This window comes from Misgurnus anguillicaudatus, chromosome 22 (assembly GCF_027580225.2).
Source record: "Misgurnus anguillicaudatus chromosome 22, ASM2758022v2, whole genome shotgun sequence".
Taxonomy (NCBI): Eukaryota; Metazoa; Chordata; class Actinopteri; order Cypriniformes; family Cobitidae; genus Misgurnus; species Misgurnus anguillicaudatus.
The window spans coordinates 7070337-7093248 of record NC_073358.2 but is presented as its reverse complement, the minus strand read 5'-3'; the positions used below and the strand labels follow the sequence as shown (position 1 = coordinate 7093248).

Sequence of the window (22912 nt, the reverse complement as noted above, 5' to 3'; positions counted from 1 at the left end):
AAGAAGTTATAAGTTTATTTTGATAAACAAAAATAGCGCTATAAAGTATGTTTATATTAAAAATCTATTAAAATCTAAATGTTTCATTCCAAAAAAGCCACAAGTTTTGACCCAAATTTTAAGTTAAAATCACAAAAACTGAGGTAAATTTACCGTCAACGACCACTAGGTGTCATTGGTTTGTTGCATACTCTTGTCACAAATTGATACATTACTGTCACAGCATTATTATAACTGCAAAAAGGTTTTGAAAAATGAAAACTTTCTTGAAGGTTTACAATAATAGACAGGTTTTCAGGATTATTTTAGGTTTAGAGTAAAATATTAATGTTAGAAATATGTAATAACAACCTGGGCCCACAGCATCATTTGTTTTGCTAAATGGTGATGAAATATGAAAACTACATTCTTATAGCTTTCCACCGATGTGTAGTTTGTCACAGTTATAGGCTATCGCCATTGACGAGTTATCTCGTCAATTAAGAGAAAACATTTGCATAAAAAAGGTGTTCCCGGTGAATTTTTATGTTAATCTGCAATACAGCGATTATTGGATCATCTGGCTTAGATGGCTAAATTACCCAATTTATAAAAAAACTGAAGCCAAAACGTTATTTACTAATTTTTAACTCGGTGTAAGTTTTGATAATCTATATGAATCTGGTCTCTAATAAAATTCTTTCACAAATATGCAATTATGTCAGCTTTTTGCTAAAAAGAAATATTTTTAAAGAAAAATACCCATATTTAAGTTTATAAGCAGAGAAAAAATATAGATAGGATGAAACTATTTTCACATTTTGTTTGTTTGTTTGAAAGCAGAGCGTCTGTTCTTTCATTTTATATATTTGTTTGTTTATATATTTTTAGAAGAAAATTTTCCTGGAAGGCATTTTGTGAAACTTGTGAAAATCACAAAACATGCTGGCAGGCAACTTTTCAAAAAATGGCTGGTGGGGAATGAGTTTATGGGTGATTCTCACGAAACCATTGAAACACCACGGCACTAATGATTTTAGCTTTAAAATGTGTAATATAGTAACATTAAAAAGCATCAGAATTAACACAATACTGTGTTCTACCTTGCATAATGTGTGATTTCAACATAAGAATTTATAATTGGAAATTTTATCTCATTTTCTGCTGAAATTCTCATTACCGCATGTGTCCGGCTGTGTTTGAACATGCGTTATGTTGTAATTTAATCAAATTAACACAAAAATATTAAGAAAAAAAATAAATGGATGTTTTGCTAGACTACTTTAGATGACAGAAAAAATATTTACTGAATATTCATGTATAATAATAATGAAGAAAAATTAGGAAAATGATGTGTTCATGCCTGATGTTCTCCTCCTCCGCAACACTTTTTGAGAACAGTTTAAGCACACATACAGAATTTTTATAAAGTTTGATTTTGAGTGACCAAGCACATGGACCAGTTACTTCAAGATGGCTACCAGGTAAGATCATTTTTTTACAGTTAATTTGAAATATTTTCTTGTCAGAATGCTTACACGACATTTTGATTATCATTACCGCAACAGATGCTTATTAAATGTTAATTTAATTAATAGAAGCATAATACACCAATCTCCAAAATTATGTTCTTTCAGGTTTGTCATGTCATTTTGAAAATATGTCAGTGTTGATGTTTTCTGATTGTTGCGGTAATGAGATTTTTTAGGACTAATTTTTTAAATTATGTTACAAAAAGTGTTAAATGATAAGTAAAAGTTTTTAAATTAATGTTCCCATTTACTCCAGACTTTGTTTTTCAATGTCTGGTGGGAAAAAAAGTAAATTTAAGCAATCTTTACATTTTCATGCTTGACATTTTTAAAACCAAGTTTTCGTGAGAATCACCCTTATAGCTACATAAACAATTTGGGCCCACTTGTGGGCCTGTGACAGTAAGGGGTTAATTAATAGACAAAAAAACATTCATACACCGGAAGATTGACTCATACTTCATTAAACATCAGGTCAAAACATTTAAATATTGGCCAGAGATGTCATCAAGGGTGATGTGCATCAGATGGTTTGTTGTCTAGCCAATGGGCAGATGCTTCAACAATCTTTTAAGACAAGGTCTGCACATCCTCCATAAAACCTATGCACAAAACTTCTCCTCAGGTTTGTAATCATATTGGTCCACTCGGACAACAGAGCATTCTAGTCCTCTTCTGGTGAGACTTATAGCACTGATCAGTAGGACAGAAGATTGCACTGAAAATGTTCTCCGTGTTGTGTTTCAAACACACCGTAAGGAAATGGACACGGTACACAATAATAGTCCTAAAGGTGATGCTCATCGGAGGTAATACTCAATAGCAGCAGAAAAGGCAGCAAACCCTCCACAGCCCAGAACTCCAGCCTTAAGACCAGCTAATGGACAAAGAAAGAGCTATTAGCTTAAACATACAGTGCAAATCATAATAAAGTTTAATATTGTGACCCTGGACCACAAAACCAGTCATAAATCACACGGGTATATTTGTAGCAAATAGCCAAAAATACATTTTATAGAAAATTATAGCATTTCTCATGCCAAAAATCATGTTCCTTGAAAATATTTTTTAAATTTTCCACTGTAAATATATAAAAACTTAATTTGGCCAACTTTAAAGGCCATTTTCTCAATTTTCTCAATATTTTTTATACCCTCAGATTTCAGATTTTCAAATAGGACCAATAATTGGTCGAGATGCAACTATCCTAACAATTTATAATGCAAAAAAAACCCTACCCTTATAACTGGCTTTGTGGATCAGGGTCACATTTATATGGTTTAAGTGTAATATTTATGTATTTGTCAAATATTTACTTCAAATCTCTTCCCAAGAATTAAAATTTATATATATATATATATATATATATATATATATATATATATATATATATATATATATATATATATATATATATATATATATATATATATATATATATATATAAATGCATGTCAGAAGCACAACAGATATTATTTTTTGCAACCTAAACAACATAGGCTATCATCCAAAACCAATACTTCATAAAATGTTGAGAGCGTGATGCATTTCTAGCTACAGTCTACAATATGATGGTTTTGTCTTTTACATATATGCATTTTTAATCATCATAATTAATATTAATGAAATCATTCATGTACACTGTCAGAAATAAAATGGTCACAGGGTGGTACACTTTTAAAAAGTACACTTTTGCACCTACAAAGTTCATATTGGAACCTTTAAGATACATTATGGTACCCATAAGAGTATATTAGTACCTCAAAGGTACATACTGGTACCAAATATATACATACGTTACCTAAATGGAACATATTAGGACCGTTTTAAGGGTACTGCCCCAGTTACAGCTTGGGACTATTTTTTCTGACAGGATAGTAACTGTAAATAAATCTATTGTCTACGTTTTTCATATGAAAATAACTCCCACACTATGCAGGTGTTACCTCTATGATCATTTTTGACGATAAGAGAACAGAGGAGCAGGCTGTATATTCAAGTAAGATCATTCCAGTTTCTCATACCTCTGAATCCAATTGCACCTCCTGTAATACAGCCACTGTAAACTGCATTTTTCCAATCAGATTTTCCACGATGCTAGGAGAAAGACAATTTTTCAGACAAAAACCAGTGCTGATACACAAAAAAAAATAAAGTAAGACTTGTACCACTAGATGGAGCCAATAATCTACATCTAGCATTAACATAGAGTATATTATGGTGTCAACTATACTTTATGATATCTAGCAGCATGTCTGTGAGAAAAGACACACTGCAAGGTGGGATATAATTCCATACTATAAACAGCAATGCAATCTCTGGCTGTTAATGTACATACTAAATGTATTTAGTATGCACTCCAAGCACTGACAGCAGAAACATGGTAACCATAAATGACACTTATACTGATAAGGACACTTACTGATTCAATGATACACTCTGTGCATGAAAACATCGCACCCACAATGGCAAAGTTTTTTGCATATGACATTCCTCTCTGCCCCATGTCTCTCAAAACTTCCCTCGCTGTGGGGGTTTTTAGGGGGTCTTTGGGATCGAGACCAACGTTGGAGTCGATGCCGGCTGTGAAGACCCCAAAAGCACCTCCCAACACAAACCCTACACGGAAAGAAATCAAAAAGTTTACATTTTCTTGTGGTTATGAACATCAAATATTTCTATAATGGGAGCATGTAGCATCTACCCTGCAAAAAGATCACAATTGTAATGATTTTCATTACAGATACTATTATAAAGCATTAGTTTTCAACATATATAATTGCAACATTTTGGTCTGTTTAAGAAATAAATACCTCCGACACATGCGATAAGGGATTTAAAAGCGCAGCTCTCCATTCCCCTCTCGATCATCTTCTGCTCATCCGTTTTCTGTGGACTCGGCAAAGCCCCCATAACCGTCGGATTTAAGTCTTTAATTTTCCTTTTGTCACCGATGAGGTGATCCAAAATAAGACTATACTGTAGTGAAGCATTTTCAGCTGTTGACTGACCATTAGAGACTGTAAAAGCTGCATCCTTGCTCTCTGTGGGCGCAGCCATGTTTGAATCGTGCTGCAAATGCGTAACGAACGTCAACTTGACGTAAACAAAAGCACATTCGTTAATATTTACAAGAAATACAATTAATTGTTCAGTCACATAAATCACAAATTACGCAATGGGATTAGTACCACAAATCCGAAAAAAATGTCATACTTCACATGTGTGTTTTCCATCCCACATTTATTTATGACACAGATTCGACAGAAAGGGAGGTGACCTTTGCAAAACGCAGTCCGCTAAGAGTCCTTAGCAACATAAAATGTTGTATTATTTCATACATATTCTTAAGTATTAAAATTAGTATTGAAAAACATAAAAATTACTCTAAGAAAGTCACTACATCACATAACCTTTTCTAACTGTTGGAGTCGTAGACAGTGCAGGATTTAGACATAATATTTTAACTGCACAGTTACAAATTATACACATATTTACAAGCAATATTTAAATGTTTTTTTCATGAAACTAATCAAAATAAATGCATATGAGTTTGTTTAATAATTATATTTAAAAAAAACAGTTAAATGTCACGTCTATTATTATTTTTAAAATGTGATTTTGGTGTTTGTTGGTTAGTCAGGTGCTTGCAAATGTTGCCCCCCTTTTTTGCCCCATGACAACAGAAGTGACTACACTACCCAGCGTGCATCTCGCTCACTGCACCAAAGTGTCGTGCGCGCCACCTAGCGGACAGTCTGACGTTGGAATTGGCGCTCGAGCATCTTCAGAGAGTCACAGCTGCGCTCCTCAGCGGAACGAAACAGGTGAGTCTCAACATCAATTTGTCATTATTATCTCTTAAAACACTTTATTGTCGTTTTGGGAACTTGGTTTTAATAATTTTATCGCTTGAGGAAAGCATTTATAGTAGTACACTACTTCAATCCTGTGTACTCACCCGCACTTTTATCAATATCAGCGGCCGTTTTCATGTTTCGAGCGGGAGAGAGCTGGCGATGACCGCGGTCAACCGGATGATATTGTCACTGTCACATAGACAGTCAATGGTCGATTTAAGTCCCACGTATATTCCTTCAATTTAGTTTTATATGATTTAAGCATGACATCTATGATAAGCGCTACAGTCTGTGCTGAGTGACATACAGTACTGCAGTAGTTCTGTCACGAGCGCTGTCTGTGTAAACTAAAGCCATAGTACAGTCACTGCTCTGACGCGTAACGAGATTTTAGTTTAGTATTTAATGTACGATTCCAGACGCTTTTTTATAATATATATGATGCTTTATAAACGTTACTCACAGTCAGTGTCTGTATCTCAGTGAAAGTGTATCTGTCTGTCTGTCTGTCTGTCTGTCTATCTATCTCGAGGTACAGTGTTTTAGTATTTGCTTACTTCCACTTGTGTGTTTTGGAGCTCCTCCAATCTTCTCAACATTTGTTTTCGGTTATAATGTTGTGCCACAGTAGCTTGTTTTTACTATGGGCGTCTGTGAGAAGTGGCTGCCTGTGTTTTTATAGATTCTTAAAGGCTAATTAGCTCACACACATTATGATACGACCACAAAAGTGTTCATCAGCAACTGTAAATATACTCACAAAAAGCTCCCAGGAATGTTAAAACAGATTTAAAGGACTCATCAGTATAGTTGGAAGAAGCAACTGGTTCATCCGGCTGTTAAGCATCCTAATAGTGCAGGTTATTTTCCAGCCATATCGATCAGTTTACGGTTGCTACTTTAGGGTTGTCTGGAGACATAAGGGCTAATGGTTACCAATTTTGTATACCCGCAAAACAGAAGAAGATGAAATGGACCCAATTTTCCTTTTTTTTCCATGTCAATAAGCACTACTTTTTTGTGACACTCAGCACAAATTTCTATATCTTGTTATTTGTGCCCCTGAGCACAACTTTTTTCATGTATGCAGTATGCATACTAGGACTAGATGTTAGAATCCCTTAACAAAGCTGTTGTTGGAGATGTCCTCTTCAGTGGGGTTGGATTGAAAAAAAAACTGTGCCTCCAACACATCATCAGTTGTGCACCCCGGTCTCATTGGATGTTTCAGCCTTTTACCTTTTTACACCCTCACCCGAGGATGGCCCACCACAGGCTGATCAGACCTGGGTGTGTGTCACACTGGAGGCTCCATGAGGTCATTTGGCTGCCCATACTGTCTCATTCGGCTACAGCCACAGCCAGTGACTGCTTCTTTCCGGTGGGAAGGTGAGCCTCTGAACTAATGGCGCTTTTCCATTGCATAGTACTCCACGGTTTAGTTTAGTTTGGGTCAGCTTACTTTTGGGAGCTTTTCCATTTGGGCAGTACGTAGTACCCGATACTTTTTTTCGTACCACCTCGGTTGGAGTTCCAAGCGACCCGAGCTGATACCAAACGTGACACGAAAACACTGTAGGTCACTGATTGGTCTGAGAGAATCGTCACTGCAGCGTCATCGCTATAATGTAGATTAGCTTTACCTGTGCTAGGCTAGTTTGTGCTGTCTCAAGCAAAAATGTTGTCATCTGTGCTCTGCTATAAGTTCCCAAACTCATGAACAAACATCCACCGGTTGAGAATCAGGGACACCATAACAGTTTTTTCCAAACTTGCAGTTTGTGGCAGAACATTCACGATGAGCACGTCAGCATTATATGCTTAAATGCGACGTTAACGTTAGTGATAAACGTGATGTGCAAACATCTATTTGTGGTGGTCAATTTTTATTTTGTGGCGGACTGAGAAATAATAAATGTATGGGAATGTACAACGCTCTCACTTGTATGGAGTCGCAGCAGTAGGAAGTGCAAATATAACAACATGCCTATAATCCCTCCCACTACGAAGTGTTACTAAACTCGATGGAAAAGCTAACCACGCCAAAGTGAGGTGAGCTGACCCGACTCAAACTAAACTAAACCGTGGGGTACTATGCAATGGAAAAGCACCACAGTCACATTTCCCAGTCCCGGGCTGCGTTCAGTGGGCACAAGTCTGGACGCAATCGATTGGTAGACCTTTTTCCCCTCCCGGACGAAGGATTTTGGTTGCCAGAAAGTAGTCTATGCTTCCTGGGGCATGGCGTTAATGGTAACCCTTTTACTCTCCAATGTAGCAGCCAGGCACTTCAGCAATAGGTTGTGGCGCCAGGTGTATCTCCCTTGCGTAAGGCTGGTCTTACAGCCCACCAGGATGTGTTTCAGGGATGCTGGGGCAAGACACTGGAGGCAAGCTGGGTCCCTTTCCAAATCAGAGATTTAGGTTGATTGGAGAGGGCAGAACATCACATGTGGCTTTGTGTTCCACAGTTTGCTCCAAGTGATCTTCCTCCTCTCCATGCCTTCCCACCTCATCCAGCGGCCTTGCTTGGCTTGAAACACCGCTATGGTACACATGTCCGCTTCCTCCTGGTGGCGGACCTCTTCAACTACCAGGTGCCGGCGTTCAGCTGGAGTAGCCTTCTGCCATATGGGTGTTGTTATTGAATAAATAAATCAAAGATTAGGTTGCAACAAACTACTAGAACTACTGCACTTCAGTGTGTTGGCGGTGAAGCCCTGTGGAAAATAAGTCATTTTTCTTTTAAAATCTTTTTGCTTCTCTTTTCACCAACCACAAAAATAAAGCTAAAAACAGCCAAAGTCAAACTTTGCCAATTCACCCAGTATGTAGCTATTTGTAGGTAATTGCACCCTTAGGTTTGTTCCTGGATAAACCATCAGAGGAAATGGCAAATGTGTCTTCGACAGAACAAGCTGAGCTTTCTAGAGCAAGCTGTCCTATATTAACATATCTGCATCAGAGATTATACTGAAGCAGCAATATGAATTACAATTCAGCCCTGTATGAAGCGGTAATTACTTGAATAGGAATTGATTTTAATAATGTAGTGTGTACTTTCTTCACAAACAAATGTGCATGACTTTGTAAGATCATGCCAGCAATTATTGCATATTTAAACCTTCACATCTGACTAATTGAGGTGTAACTTATTATTTTTTGGAAATTCATATACTGTAAAAGGAAAAGTGACATACTTGAAGTCAAGTTCATATTTAATTGTTTAACTTCGCAACGACAGCCCAGTTTCATAATTACAAAAGCAAACTCTAAAAAATGGTTATTCTGAGTTATTTTCAACCCAGCATTGGGTCAAAAAGGGGATGAACTCATCCACTGGGTTATATTAACCCAGAAAATGTTTATATTTCACCCAACAATGGTTTAAAACAACTTAGCATTATGGGTTGAAACAAGCCAGCATAAGATAAATAAATTAGGTTTATTTAACTAAGTTCGGGAGGAGCATGGTCATGTGATCCAACCAATCAGTGCGGAGAGGTGGCTATAAATAGCCGTCCCTCACCTCTGTCCCGTGACAGTTTTTTGCAGCATCCCTCATCCACCCCATCACCTAATTCTCATCTAGTTTCATTCATCCCAGTTTAAGATGGAGGAGTACTTTGGAGAGCACACCAAATATGCTTTATCTCAATTCTTATCGATTACATGTTGATTCAAACTCGTGAACAAACCAACGAGCTGGGTTTGTCCCTTTTTGACCCAACGCTGGGTTGAAATGAACCCAGCATTTTAGATCAGAATTTGGAATATGGAGCTTGGATTTGAGGAACTGTTTTGAAGGCTCAATGTTTCTAAGGATTTAATGAAAACCAGTGGCACCTCTACCTTTATTAGTCGTTCTTAAGGTCGAAGTATAGTCCATTTCTTACGTGTACGCGAGGGTCCACGTACAGTGCATGTGACACAATTTTTGTACGGTACGTGCACCGCTGGATTTTTGAAACCCTGCGTACATTGTACACATGCGCCTAGAGGAGAATGTAGTATGTAGCCTAGGAGATGCATTGCATTTTGTCACAATGCGCATGCGTCAAACCTCTGTATACACGTCTGAGTCAAATAAACTATGCAAGGTTGTGCGTTCGACCGTGCACATACACTTAAAAAACAGACTATACTCTAAGCTTTGTTATGGACGTGAGCATCTCCGGTATTTCTGAAGACAAAGTGGGAAAAGAGTAAATATGCCTTTGTTTATTTGAAATAATCTATTCAATAAACATTGTTGGCTTAACCAGAATAAATAGCTTGTCAGACAGTGATGTAGAACAGACAGGCAGATCAAGTCTGAATCATCACTTGTTGATCAGGTAAGGTTACTGAATGTATGAAGCTGTGTGAATCATGGAGTGAGAATGTCTGAATCATAGAGGAAATTATTAATTACGTTCTTGTAATAGTTTGACAATATTTCATAAACAAGTATATGTCAAAAACACAATCAGTCATGATTAGCCTACCAGATGTGAAGAGTATACTCACCTGTACTAACAGTTGGTCACTACTTTCACTATTGCAATCGAGTGAAGCTTTTATGTATTGACTATAAAGCAGTAGACGCATTATATTCACAATCTCTTTACAAGGAGCAGTCAGTCATTTAGTCCTCCTCTGATCATAGTCCTCCTCTCGCCCTTGTGTTGTGGCTTCTGTTTGTTCTCTGGATGGATTTTGTTTAGTAGTACCCAGGAGAACTGAGGGTTGTGGCTCTAATTGCCGAGATAAGACTGGAGGGAAAACGGACACACTCCAATTGGCTTTTGTCTGCTAGATTAGTTTCTGATGAATCTTTTCCAGATCTTTTCTAGATTTTGTTTTAAGTACAGCAGTTTTGGTTGTATGCAAAATTGCTCACAATATGTTTAATTTGTTGGGACATCCCACACTCTTAAACATAAAGGTGCTCTCTTCACCTCAAAGCCTCAAAGAACCATTCAGTTAATGGTTCTTAGAAAAAAATAAAACTTTATGGAACCATTCAGCCAAAAATGGTTCTTCTATGACATCATGAAGCACCTTTATTTCGAGGAGTACATACTGTGATTTAAATCAAGATGTACAGTAAACCCAGCTGATGTTGTCATTGATATGTTTTGCTCTGGATGGTTTGCATTTTTTCAAGCATGCAAGCCCACACCCTTTGCCTGTCAGTGTCAATGCATAATGTGCCTGCCTCTTCTATAGGGTTGGCAGGTTAAGGTGTGTTTCAGTGTCTCTGACGCTGGTCATTCATTCTACCGGCTGCTCCTCATTCCACATTTAGGAAATAACAAGCCATCCAGTTTACTTCTACAGAGGCGAAAGTCTACAAAAAGATTCTGCCTGTAAAAAGTGGTGACATACCATTGTTATCTTTGTTACTAAAAACATAAAACCATGTCTGAATTTGTGATCGTAGAAACGACAAACAACAAGAACTACTATGCACTGCTCAAAACTTGCGTTTGAATCATGGTTTAGTCTGTAGCAAATTCTTAAAATATAAAAACATAGACTACTTACAGGCTGTATGTCAGAAGTGGGCGGAATTATGATAATGACCATCGTGTCCTCGTCAACCTGCCAGGAAGTAAACTGTTGCCTACAATCCGTGTGCTTGTTGTAGTTCAAGAAAAGAGATTTACTTGCGTCATTGTTTACTTTGGGATTTGTACCTTTTGCATATCGTTAACATTTACTAATACACACTTACACACTAGGGCTGTAACGATTAATCGTGTGTCCCATTAAAATGCCTGTCTAAAATTGATTCTGAATCGCAAGGCTGCGATTCTGTGTTTCATGCACAGCTTGTGCGTGTACTACGGCTCTGTGACAGGAGAAAGTCCTTATCAATCTAAAATCATTATGAGTCAGAGTCGTTTATAACGTGTATTTCAAAAAGCAACACTCGTTAAACAAAATCATTAAAAATATTGTTTATTATAATGAATATACCTGAAACAATTTGAAGAACAGCGATATAAATATTCCTTTAGACATTTTTCTGGAATAGCGTTTGCGATGCTACTTTTTCTGTGTCACAAAGGGAGTTTTTGCACGAGAGCGCCCCCTGGCTTTGGGATTTGCTGGGATTTCATCGTAATTCATTCAAATTCATTGATTGAGAAAACGCGCATTTGCACGATTAATCGTTACAGCCCTATTACACACCATAGGAAATGTAAAGTCGTAAATCGGATAATTGGTGATCTTTAAGATGTTAGTAAATACTAGGGATGCACTGATATGGAAATTTTGGCCGATACCGATAACCAATAACTCTTTATATTTGGGGGTCGATAACCGATATATATATAGGCCGATAAATATTCATATTATTTTCACAATGAAAAACTCCCAGACCGCGGACATCTTGTCTTTGCGCTAGACTAGCACACTCTTCTTAAGCCCGCAACACGTGTCATCTTTATGCTATGTCACAGAAAGCACCAATCAAAACTTCAGATGGCCAGCAATGAGCAAGTGGTTCAACAAACCAAAATAATCCATAATTTATCGGCTTTCAATTATTGGCCTAATTTTGCTATCAGATCGATAACCGATAATATTAAAAATAAGCAGTTATCGGCCGATAACGATATGTCTGCCGATATATTGTGCGTCCCTAGTAAATACTATACCCGATAAAACAATTTACAGTGCCCACATTAGTGATTTTGTTTTGTAAACATTTTGATGTTTAAAACAATGATGGCAGACATTGTTTTAGTTCAGTAAAACCTGTTGGATGTTGTCTTGATAAGATCTAGACAGGGAAACTACTGTATAGATTTCAGAAGAAAAAAGACCTAAATTCATGCATGTATCTGAGAATGCTTCTGGTGGGCTTGTGTTCAGGCGAGAAGAATGTGTGGAGGAAATGGACTGCATACTTGCTGTGTAAATCTCAGTAAGCCCGGGTAACTGCGTGGAATGCTGTGTTGATGTATCTTACAGTAAAACGCCTTGGCTCATTTGATACAGCCGGTATCCTTGCCTTTGATTTTTGAGGCACATTACTTGACACATCAGGACCACAATTTTAATCTTGTCTTTATTTGAGGGTGATGATTTTCTATACAGTATTCTGACAGTAGTATACAGGCCAACTGATATGGAGTTTTTTTCTCGATAGGAAATAATATTGCTTTTATTTTTATTTTGTTTGTCTTCCCCAAAAATAACATGTCAGAGATAGAAACAACTACCCCGAGTTCATGCCACAGATACTTGGCTTTATTATTTGCAGGATCCCTTTTTTAATATGAAGAGTTCAAATGCAAAACCCTCTTAAGCCCTGTTTACACGAGGACGCTCGAGGGTGAAAACGTAAAAATATTTTATCGGATGTGCCTTTTGTTTACACAGCGACAGCGTTTTTTGGGCTGAAAAACGCAAAAAAGTGAAAACAGCGACAGCGTTTTTGGGGCTGAAAAACGCAAAAAAGTGAAACCACCCTCCATAGTGGAAATCTTAAAAACTCTCTACCGTCGCGTTCCCATCTAAAGGGTAAAAACGCAAAAATCTGCTCATGCTGGCTCTCATCGTGTTTACGTCACAGTCATGCACCAGTTCAGGAAAATAACAACAAACATGTCGGATTATTTACATACATTGGACCTTCAAGTAGCCATAGCAGCAATATACAAGAGTCTTTCCAGCAGCTGTATGAAATATTCACAGTAGGGTTGTGCCGATAGACGATAGTATCGTGTATCGACGATCTTCAGACATATCAAAAATGGCAGGCTTTCATGGCGATAGTCATGACGATAGTTGGCGAATGGTTATTATTATTATTATCATCATAGTTTTATATTAACACCCACAATGCATGCTTTTCCTCACACGAGGGTTTGTGGGCTTCACTTTACGCAGAGAGCTTGTAAAGAGAGAATTCGTTCTTGCATGTACCTGCACTTAATGCGCGCGTCTTGGTCTCCTTCTACCACTAAACCCAGCGCGCCGCGTCATGAGCAGCTGCGCTTCTCTCTGTCTCACGTGCACGCGCTCTCGCGTCTGTCTGAAGTCTAAACATAAACTAAAGTAGTAATCCTTATGTATTTGTTCAGTTTAATGTGTTTCATGCGAGCTGAGGCAAACTTAACTTTTTGTTTAAAATATGACCCGATGCATATTAGCGCCTCTCTCTCATTCTCGAGTACGTGCAGAGAGCTGCGCTCTGTCCGAAGTCAGATATTAACCCTGTTTATGATATGCATTTCAAGGAGTTGTAGCAACACGTCCCTCGTGTTTAATATATGATTGTGTTTAAAATATGATCGCGTTCCGCTGGACCGATGCGTTAAAAAGGCACCTCATGAGAGCACCACTGCTTGACACGTGTAGTCTTCTGCAACAGCACTAAACCAATGCATTGAATTGTTTGTATGTGTGCGTACGTGTGTGTGCGTGCGCAGATGCATGTTTTTACAGTTATTAAGTAATCATGGTTAGGGTTTTAATGACGCGCTCACATTAATGGCATCAGGTTTAAGAAGGTTGCGGTCATGACGGTGTTGCTCTTGTTTTTTTTTGTCCACCCATCAAGTGACTTGTTATAATGAGTAAAAAATTAACATATAAAAAAATGAGTAAACTACTGCCCCGCCCCCCCGATAATATCGTGTATCGCCGATCTCACAGGCTGACGATAGGACGATCTGAAAATAGGGCATATCGCCCAACACTAATTCACAGCTAGTATTACTGATCAGAGAAGGTGCATTAATTACCTCTATCAATTTGTTGATGCACCAATTTGTCAAAGGCAAACCAGACGGCTTTGGACAACCCTGGGAGAACAAGGAAGAGGGTTGTACGCAGGCGCGTGGACTTAGGGCGCACTCACACTATCCAAACCAAACCGCGCTCGGGCGCGTTTGACCCCCAAAACCTGGTTTGTTTGAATAGTGTGATCACTCTGTTCCGCGCCCGGGCGTGGATTGGTTAATCGCGCCGCGGCCGGGTTGCAGAGGTGGGCTGGAGCGCGCTTCACTTGGCTCAGGCGCGGAAGGATGTGGTGTGAGTGCAATCGCGCCTGAGTGCGATTCAAAAGGTGAAGACGTCAGTTGCGTGACCACTCACCTTCATCTGCCGCCGTAAAAACCTTTTGATGCGCGCAGCGGGGTTACGTGAATGTCCGAGCTGCGCATGTGACGGGTCAACTAAGCAATATGATGACATGTGAGAGGGCTGTCTGTAATCGCGCACCAAACGACTCCGAATAAAAAACACAGACTTATCATTACAGTGGGTTCCGGTGTTAAGAAAGAGCTTTACTTCCTGATTTTTTCAAAACAATTGCATTTTAATGACGAAAGCGCGCCCGGACTTGGATCGATAAAAGTACAGTGTGAGTGCGTGCACCTGGGGGAGTTGGGAGGGGTGACAATCGCGCTGGGGCATGGTTTGGTTTGGATAATGTGAGTGCGTCCTTAGTGTCAGTGCTTCAGATTGCCACCTAGCCACCTGGAGTGCATACTACATCGAATATCACACACTTTTGTGTCACCATATGCACGCAGATTTCCCTTTCAAAACGCTCGTATAAACGCGGAATAAAAAGTGATAATGCAACGCCACTTTTGCGTTTTCTCTTCAGATCGTTTCAGTGTAAACGTAGCCGAAGTGCATGACATGTTTTTTTGTAAATGAGTATTTTTTATAAAGCTCTTTAGGTTTGATTAGGTTTCGTTAATTTTACTTTAATGGCAATGAAAAGTTTTTTTTAATAATTAAATCTTTTTATTTTCCACAAATGTTACTTTAGTCATTTCATTGGTATTCAACAAATTTGGCGGATTCCGCAACAAAGCAGTTTTTGTAAACAGCCTGAGGCCAGGATTAAGTTTTTACAGTGCATGTACTCATTTTTTATTTTATTATTAAATTTTTTTATTTATTACTTTACTTTGTAAAGCTGCTTTGTAAAAATTAACAAATGTGAAAAGCACTATATAAATACATTTGAATTTAATTAAATGGATTTGAAGCGCATGATTTGATAAACATATATGTACCGAGAACATTCTGGTTTTCCAAAATGGCGTCGTATTTATTGTTATAGTTTATTAAGTTTGAAATGTAGATCATTTTCTTATAAAATCGCATTGATTACCCGCATAACATTTTTATTAACCCACTGGAGCCGTGTGGATTACTTCTGTGAAGGATGAATGCGCTTTTTGGTGGTTTAAAGTCAGAAGTTAAAAAGTTGTTCATTGATCCCTGTTTCTACCGTTATAATGCTTGGAAGAGCAAAACATTTACTAAAATAACTCCAAATGTTTTCGTCTGAAAGATGATGAACATATGTATCTTGTATTGCTTGAAGGTCAGTAAATCATAGAGTAATTTTGATATTTGCTGGAGTATCCCTTTAATATTATTATCACATTTTTTAAAGAGGTGGTGTTTAGTGGCTTTTGCATCTGAACTCTTCATATGTTAATTCTTAGACTTTGGTCTACGCATTTACTGTTCCTAAGAGGGCTGGGCAAAATTTTTTTTTTTTCGATTAATTGTTTTTTCAACGTGGTCGATTCCAAATCGATTCTCAAAGAGCAGACTTTTTTTTCATATTTATTTCATATATTTTTCATATATATTTATTTATTACTAGTCTTCTTCACTAGATGTCACTCTCTTTTTTGCCTTGCGCAATGTTAGGAGCGAGTTTCAGGTACTTTGATGCCACCTTCACATAAAAAGTCAGCGGTATGGAAGCATTTTAGATTTCGCAAGAAAGACGACGACGATAGTGTTGTGTTTTTTTTAAATTTGTTTTCATTAATTACCCACTTGTAAACTGCTGTTCACTGTTCTTTTTTTATTAATATAGTATTTGTATTAAATCTATATTCATTGAGTTGAATCGAGAATCGAGAATAAAAACCGACCCGAGAACCGGAATCGAAAATTGAACCGAGAATCGAAACAGAATTGATTTGATAGCTTGTGAATCGAAACCGAATCGATCTGGAACATCTGAATCGATACCCAGCCCTAGTTCCGAAACCCTTTAATGTCTGAATACTGCAAAAGCATTAAAGGATAGGACCAAAAACACTTGGTTTGATTTTTTGTCATCTTTAGCAATGCAATCATATTTTGTTAGAAAGCCCAACATAGCTTTCGTTGAGTTGTGCATGTGAATCCTCATGACTTCTAGGTCAGATGAGGTTAATTCTTCAGATGTATGAGTTCCGAGTGTTTACTCATTCAGTGCTTTTACACCACACATGCAGGAAGCTGTACTCCATGGGGGCTTCAGATCTATGAGAAAGATGAGATCTGCTATGAAAACTGCATGAGACACAAGATCTCTGAATTTTTAAACAGCTTTGGGGTCTGCTTCATAAGTAGTACAGTTTGACTCACATCATTTGATGGCCTCGACTTATCAAGAGATCTAACCCTTGATCTAACAATCGACTTATTTGCAGCTTAGTGTGTTTTGTTTCCTTTTATCTGTTTCTTTTAATCTTTGTTTTTTTCATATTTTTTATCAATATGGGTCAGTTTCTTTTTCACTGACTCTAAAATAATAGCAAGCGTTGTTCTCTGTTAATAAGTGATGTTTTATTTTAAACTGTAAAAAGGAACTGTTGGTGAAGATTACACTTGGGCATGCTCGCTCTTTTACTGTTATGAGAAAAGATCATTAATAAACCTTTGCCCTTTTATCCATCTTTGATTTTGAAACTCCTGGTCTGGATAAATTTTGATCTGAACAAGTCTACTGAAACAACTGTAATTATTAGCTGACTCTGAAAAAGATTTAAAGTGGTAGTTCACCCAAAAAATGAAAATTTGCTGTTTATTTACTCACCCTCAGGCTATTCGATAGTATCGATACAGTGTGTTGGTGACATTTTTTCTTCAGTAAAACTATAAAGAAGATATTTTGCAGAAACTGCAGTGCTCTGTGATTCATATAATGCAAATACAAGTGTACCGGCACGTTGAGAGTTCAAAAAGCAGATAAATCCAATTCAAAAGTAATCCCCACAACTCCTGGTGACATTTTTGTGACACATAGATGTCTTGTGAAGTCAGTCGATTGTGTTTTTGCAAGACATTGAACGTTATTTACAACAATATTAGCCTTAATGCAAAGCCTCTGCCAAACATCATAGCGCAATCTTATTCGGGGACGGTTGGCAAATCCTGGGTTCGAACCCATGACCCTTTGGCTGGTAACACAATGCTCTACCATTGTGCTGTAGAGGAGCACAAAGTAAGGAGAGGATGCACAATTTTTTAATATAAAAAGGTTTATTATATCAAAAAAATTTGGAAAAAAACACTTTCTTAAAAAATAAACTTTTATTCTTAATTTATTACTATTATTTTTAATTTTATTCTTTTAAATAAACTGATGCAATACTCATTAAATTCTCTCAGAGCTGCTCTGGATATATTCATGGTTCACATCGTCATATAGTGAAATGTATAGTTTTTATTATATGGCTTAAGTATAATCAACTTAAATTGATCTGTAAAATAAATCACTTAAATGGGCTCTTTTTTAGCCACTCTTTCGTCCACATTTCTTGCAAACCGGATATCCATCTTCAAGGACAACCCCACATTCGTTTTTCGTATACCCAAATTATTCCCATACAGTAGATTTTAACTTTTTTCTGGTGGGGGATAGAGGTTAGAATTTGTAGTCTCTGGCTCTGACATTTTCTCTGCTGTACATAAACAAGTGGAGTCTAGCAGTCACGCCGAATGAAGTTGCAAGTGTCTAGTAGCGCAGGTGAGATCTGCTTTATTATTTTTTTTTCAAAACCGCGTATAAGCAAATGTTTACGGTATGATAACCATGAAAGTTAATATTAAGGTATACCGCCATACCGGTATACCGTTACAACCCTACTCACAATATAAGAGCAGGATGTAGATGCTAATGATATACTTCCTGTCCTGCTTTATGATTTCACCTATGACCTAGCACTTTAGAGACCAACATACACATTCAGCATTTTACAGGATGAGTTGTGAATATTGAGACAGATGTTTGCTATGGTTCTAAAGTACTTGAGGACTTCTTGTTAACTTCTACTGTTTTTAAATTCATAGTTGTTATATCTAAATTGAAAGTCTTATATTAGTCAAATTCCATGTGTGTGGCTTTTGCACTTTTAAAAGTACAGTTCTACAAGTGAATACTTAGTTATATATTTAGGTTGTTATAAGATTATTCGATTAATCGAAAAAGTACTCATCCGATAAATCAATTATGAAAATAATTACCTTAGTTTTTACAGATATAAAAGGTATTACCTTAGTGAGATGACAAGATCTAGATGATTTGAACTTGCAGTGTGATGAGACCCATATGTTTTGAAACGTGTCCGATTGGCAGTCCTTTAAGCAAATCTGCTGTCAATATCCACCGCTAGACTCAAATAAATCTATTGGCTCAGAAAATGATGGCACATCTGTTGTTTTTAGCCTACCACTGAGTTTCCCTCTCCCACATACAGATTCAGGTGAAATACAGGCCTTTTGCTAAAGGTGGGTCTAAATGAAAGGGACTGAAACTACTGTTGTTCAAATGTGATACAGATGTTGTTTAAGCTTGTAGAGCAGGTCTTGTGGTTATGTAAGATCAGCAGAATGAAGGCAGCACTGTGGTTTTGTTAGCAGCAGTGAAACTGGGATGTTAAACCAGATAAATCCCATGCTGACTTTACTATGTGGGTTAAGTTGTTTGAAGTGAAGTTTAAGGGTTTATAGTTAGTCTGAAACTGGGGAATGAGAAGTGTCCGACACAACAGTGACTGAATGTGACTCTATGTTGCAGATTTGTGTGGCTGAACCCTACAGTAGGTTGCATCCTAATTGATACAGTATAGTTAACCTACAGTATCAGTGTTTCCCATACATTGATTTATTTGTGGTGGCCCACCACAGAATCAACACTGGCCCCCACAAATAGAATTTTCATGATTCCCATTTACATTTTTATTTCACCATTTAAAACAGCTTAATTCGGCTTAAAATATAATTTGATATATAATACAGATCAAATACAGATACAGATCAAAGAGTAGAAGTGAAACATGTTTCAGGTACCAACACTAGATCAAACGCAAACACTACATGATGATGTCACATATATGCTAATTAGCGGGTGATGTCATCACCACCACAGTCTCCTCAAAATCCTGTGGGAAACACTGAGTATGTAGTATGTATACATACATTATGCTATTAATTGTGAAAGTATGCAGTGTTTTCATTTTCTTATACATATTTTTGCATCTACTTCCGGATGTTAGGATATGTTCACACAGTCAGTGGGATTAACTTCAGTATACTAACAGCTGTGACTGTATGTGTGAGTCACAAAAATAATACCCTTTGTGTGAAACAAAGAATCAAAGTCAAGCCACTTTCTATTCCTGCAATAGGCATAAATATCACCTGCAAGCATAGTGACAGAGACCTAAGGAAAACACAAAACACACATGCTGTTGTATGCTGTGGAAATCAGGCTTGTGCACAATTCAGAATTGAATTGAGAATGACTCCTAAATTCCAATTCAATACTTGAATTTGAATTGATGTTAAAAAAAAGGATCTAGAATTACAATTCGAATTTGAATTAAAGGAAGCAGAATTGCAATTCAATAGAAATTCAAAGAAATTCATATACATATTAGACAGTAAATGAAGTGTTAAAAACGAAGCTTTCAGTATATGTCAGATATGATTGCATTACATAATCTATAAATTATATTAGTTTGAACCACTTGTACAGATTACATTAACAGAAAATGTTTTCCCCCAGCAATTCATGTTCAAAACTCTAGTCACATAACAAATAATCAAGTTTGATTTTTTTGTAATTGTAATTTTGTGGAACACGATGGAACATGACTTCATTTTTCCAGAATGTTTTACTTTAACCAAGTATTTAAAATGGTTTCCAAACAATTTTCCAAAGTAACTTTCCTAACACTGAATGTATGTGAGATTCTTTGTGTTTTGTTTGTGGAATTTCTTTGAATTGCCATGAATTTGGTTCCGCTTCCTGTCAATCCAATTCCAATTAAAATTCAACTTCCTGTAGGGCGGAGTCAATTCAATTCAAATTCCAATTCATGAATTGAATGGAGGCCAATTCTGAAATTCTGAATTGTGCACAAGCCTGGTGGAAATGGACTTTGAATCATATGAAATGATTATGTGTAGTTTGGCTCTGTTCACACGGCACAGGTTTACAAAAAAAATGTACGTGAAAAATCTAAATCAAGCCTGGAACCATATAATGCTGCTGTGGGAACTATGCATATATAAACTTACATATACTTATTTACTGTGCATTAGGGCTGTGATGGTTGGAAGTGCTACAGCACGCACATATGGCGCTTTTCCATTGCATAGTACCCCACAGTTTGGTTTAGTTTGGGTCGGGTCAGCTTACCTTTAAGAGCTTTTCCATTGGGTGCAGTACGTAGTACCTGATACTTTTTTTCGCACCACCTGGGTTGGGATTCCAAGCAACCCGAGCTGATACCAAAAACGTGATGCGAAAACAAAGTAGATCCCAGATTGGACTGAGATAATTATCAATACCAGCGGCATCGCTATAATGTAAAAGATTAGCTTTACCCTAGTGCTAGCTTGCGCTCGAGCAAACATGTTGTCATCTGTGCTCTGCTGTAAGTTCCCAAACTTCCTTTTAGCCATGAAAAACATCCACAGGTTGAGAATCATGGACACCATACCAGTTTTTTCCAAACTTGCAGTTTGTGGCGGAACATTAGCATTATATGCTTAAATGCAACTTCAATGAGGCTCAGCGGAGTGTGTCAACTGCTGAAGCCACGGGTGTTGGTACAAAAACTGTCATATGAGACAGAGGTAACGTTAGTGATAAACGCGATGTGCAAACATCTATTTATGGTGGCCAATTTTTATTTTGTGGCGGACTGAGAAATAATAAATGTATGTGAATGTACAACAACGCTCTCACTTGTATGATGTCACAGCAGTAGGCAGCTCAAGTATAACGACACACCTCCCACTGCGAAGTAATACCAAACTCGATGGAATAGCTAACCACGCCAAAGTGAGGTGAGCTGACCCGACCCAAACCAAACCAAACCGCGGAGTACTATGCAATTGAAAAGCGCCCATAGATGCCAATCCCAGGGGTGCTCCAGGCCTGGGCTCGAAAATCCAAGCACATGTGCTCATTTGCTTCACATTTCGTGTCTAAAACCACACAGAAAACATGACCACGCTGCTTTTAAGCGCGTAGGCGCTCCAGAGCATCTGTCGTTGCTAAGTAACGTAAGCATTGCTTGACGTTGTGACGCGCAACCACCGGTGGAAAAAGAAACCAGCACCTGTGAACATGCACGTTTGTTAAGAAACGTATACTTATATTTTAAAATGTATTTATGCATTATATATAATCCTATATGCATCAATGCGTGTGCATATACGCGCATGCAGGTGTGCGCACCCACACACATGGTTCATATGACGCAACAAACACATATTTTGAAAACACAAGCAAAACACATGACAACCCGAACACATATTTTGAATTTGCGCCCCTCGAATGAGCAGTCACGAGCCGCCCCTGTATAGCATACTGTACTTTGATCTAGGATGCAGTAATTAAAATGACATGATATGTTAATTGGAATAAAGACACAATTTGTTTGTTTCTGAAGACTAGCTATGACTTAAGCCCTGTTCAGATCGCAAGCAACTAGCAATGGCAGAGCGACAATGAGCCTCCTAATGACCTCGTTAAAAAGAGACGGGCGACACACAGCGAGAAAGTCGAACGGGACTCTAAGCTGGGCGCATACCGCCAGCGACTTTGGCGCCGTTTGTCACCCATCTCTTTCAAGATAATGATTAAATTAGTAACCATCCACAGCAATAACTGACAAATAACGGAGAATTAGAACTCCACTACTTCTCGCCCTTTGGTAGTCGCGCCCAAAATTTGCTTTTCATTTGCAAAAAGTTGAACTTTTCTCTACTTTGTCACACCTATAGACACCTCCACTTCCTGTCGCCAATGGTCACTGTAGCTCGTGTCACCGGAAGTAGCTAAGCTTCCATTAAAATGAATGACTTCCATTAAAATAAACCACTAGCAACACTCTGCCATTGGTAATCGTTGGCAGTGTGCACGCAGCTTTAGTGTAGAACATAAAGAGATCCTTTTGTCTGTCTGTTGTGTAGGTGCCTTGTTGCCCTGGCTCATCTAAATTTTGTGAGTAAACAGCCCTTCTACACATGCCCCTTCTTCTGCTTTATGCTTTTAAAACTTGTTAATATATAGGAGGGAGCTACTGTTTTTTAAATGGTAGGTGTTGGCCTCATTGTTCTTTGGCGAAAAGGCAGTAAATGCAGGCGGATAGTACAGTGTTTACTCTGGGATTGGCCTAGCCTACCCTTGATTTATTTGTCTTTGTTGTAGTAGTTCAGTATCTGTAAGAAAAAGATCACAATTGAATTCCTTTGATGAAGGAAATCATGCGCTGTTTG

At 37.8% G+C, this 22912-nt stretch overlaps 2 protein-coding genes across 3 annotated transcripts in view; one reads left to right on the top strand and one right to left on the bottom strand.

Moving 5' to 3' along the window:
• Window positions 1-1954: 1954 nt before the first annotated feature.
• On the bottom strand, window positions 1955-4620 carry timm22 (translocase of inner mitochondrial membrane 22 homolog (yeast)). The gene is made up of 4 exons (XM_055200570.2): window positions 4325-4620; window positions 3934-4130; window positions 3536-3608; window positions 1955-2388 (listed from the first exon to the last, which is right to left on the bottom strand). Exons 1-4 carry the CDS (start codon window positions 4569-4571, stop codon window positions 2312-2314), a joined length of 594 nt encoding a protein of 197 aa, XP_055056545.1. The 5' UTR covers window positions 4572-4620; the 3' UTR covers window positions 1955-2311.
• Window positions 4621-5182: 562 nt separating this feature from the next.
• Window positions 5183-22912, top strand: part of specc1 (sperm antigen with calponin homology and coiled-coil domains 1) — a 177362-nt gene continuing 159632 nt past the window's right edge. For both annotated transcript variants that reach the window (XM_055200567.2, XM_055200569.2), the window contains exon 1: window positions 5183-5338. The gene's annotated coding sequence lies outside the window, so the exon portion shown is untranslated. The remainder of the gene's footprint in view (window positions 5339-22912) is intronic.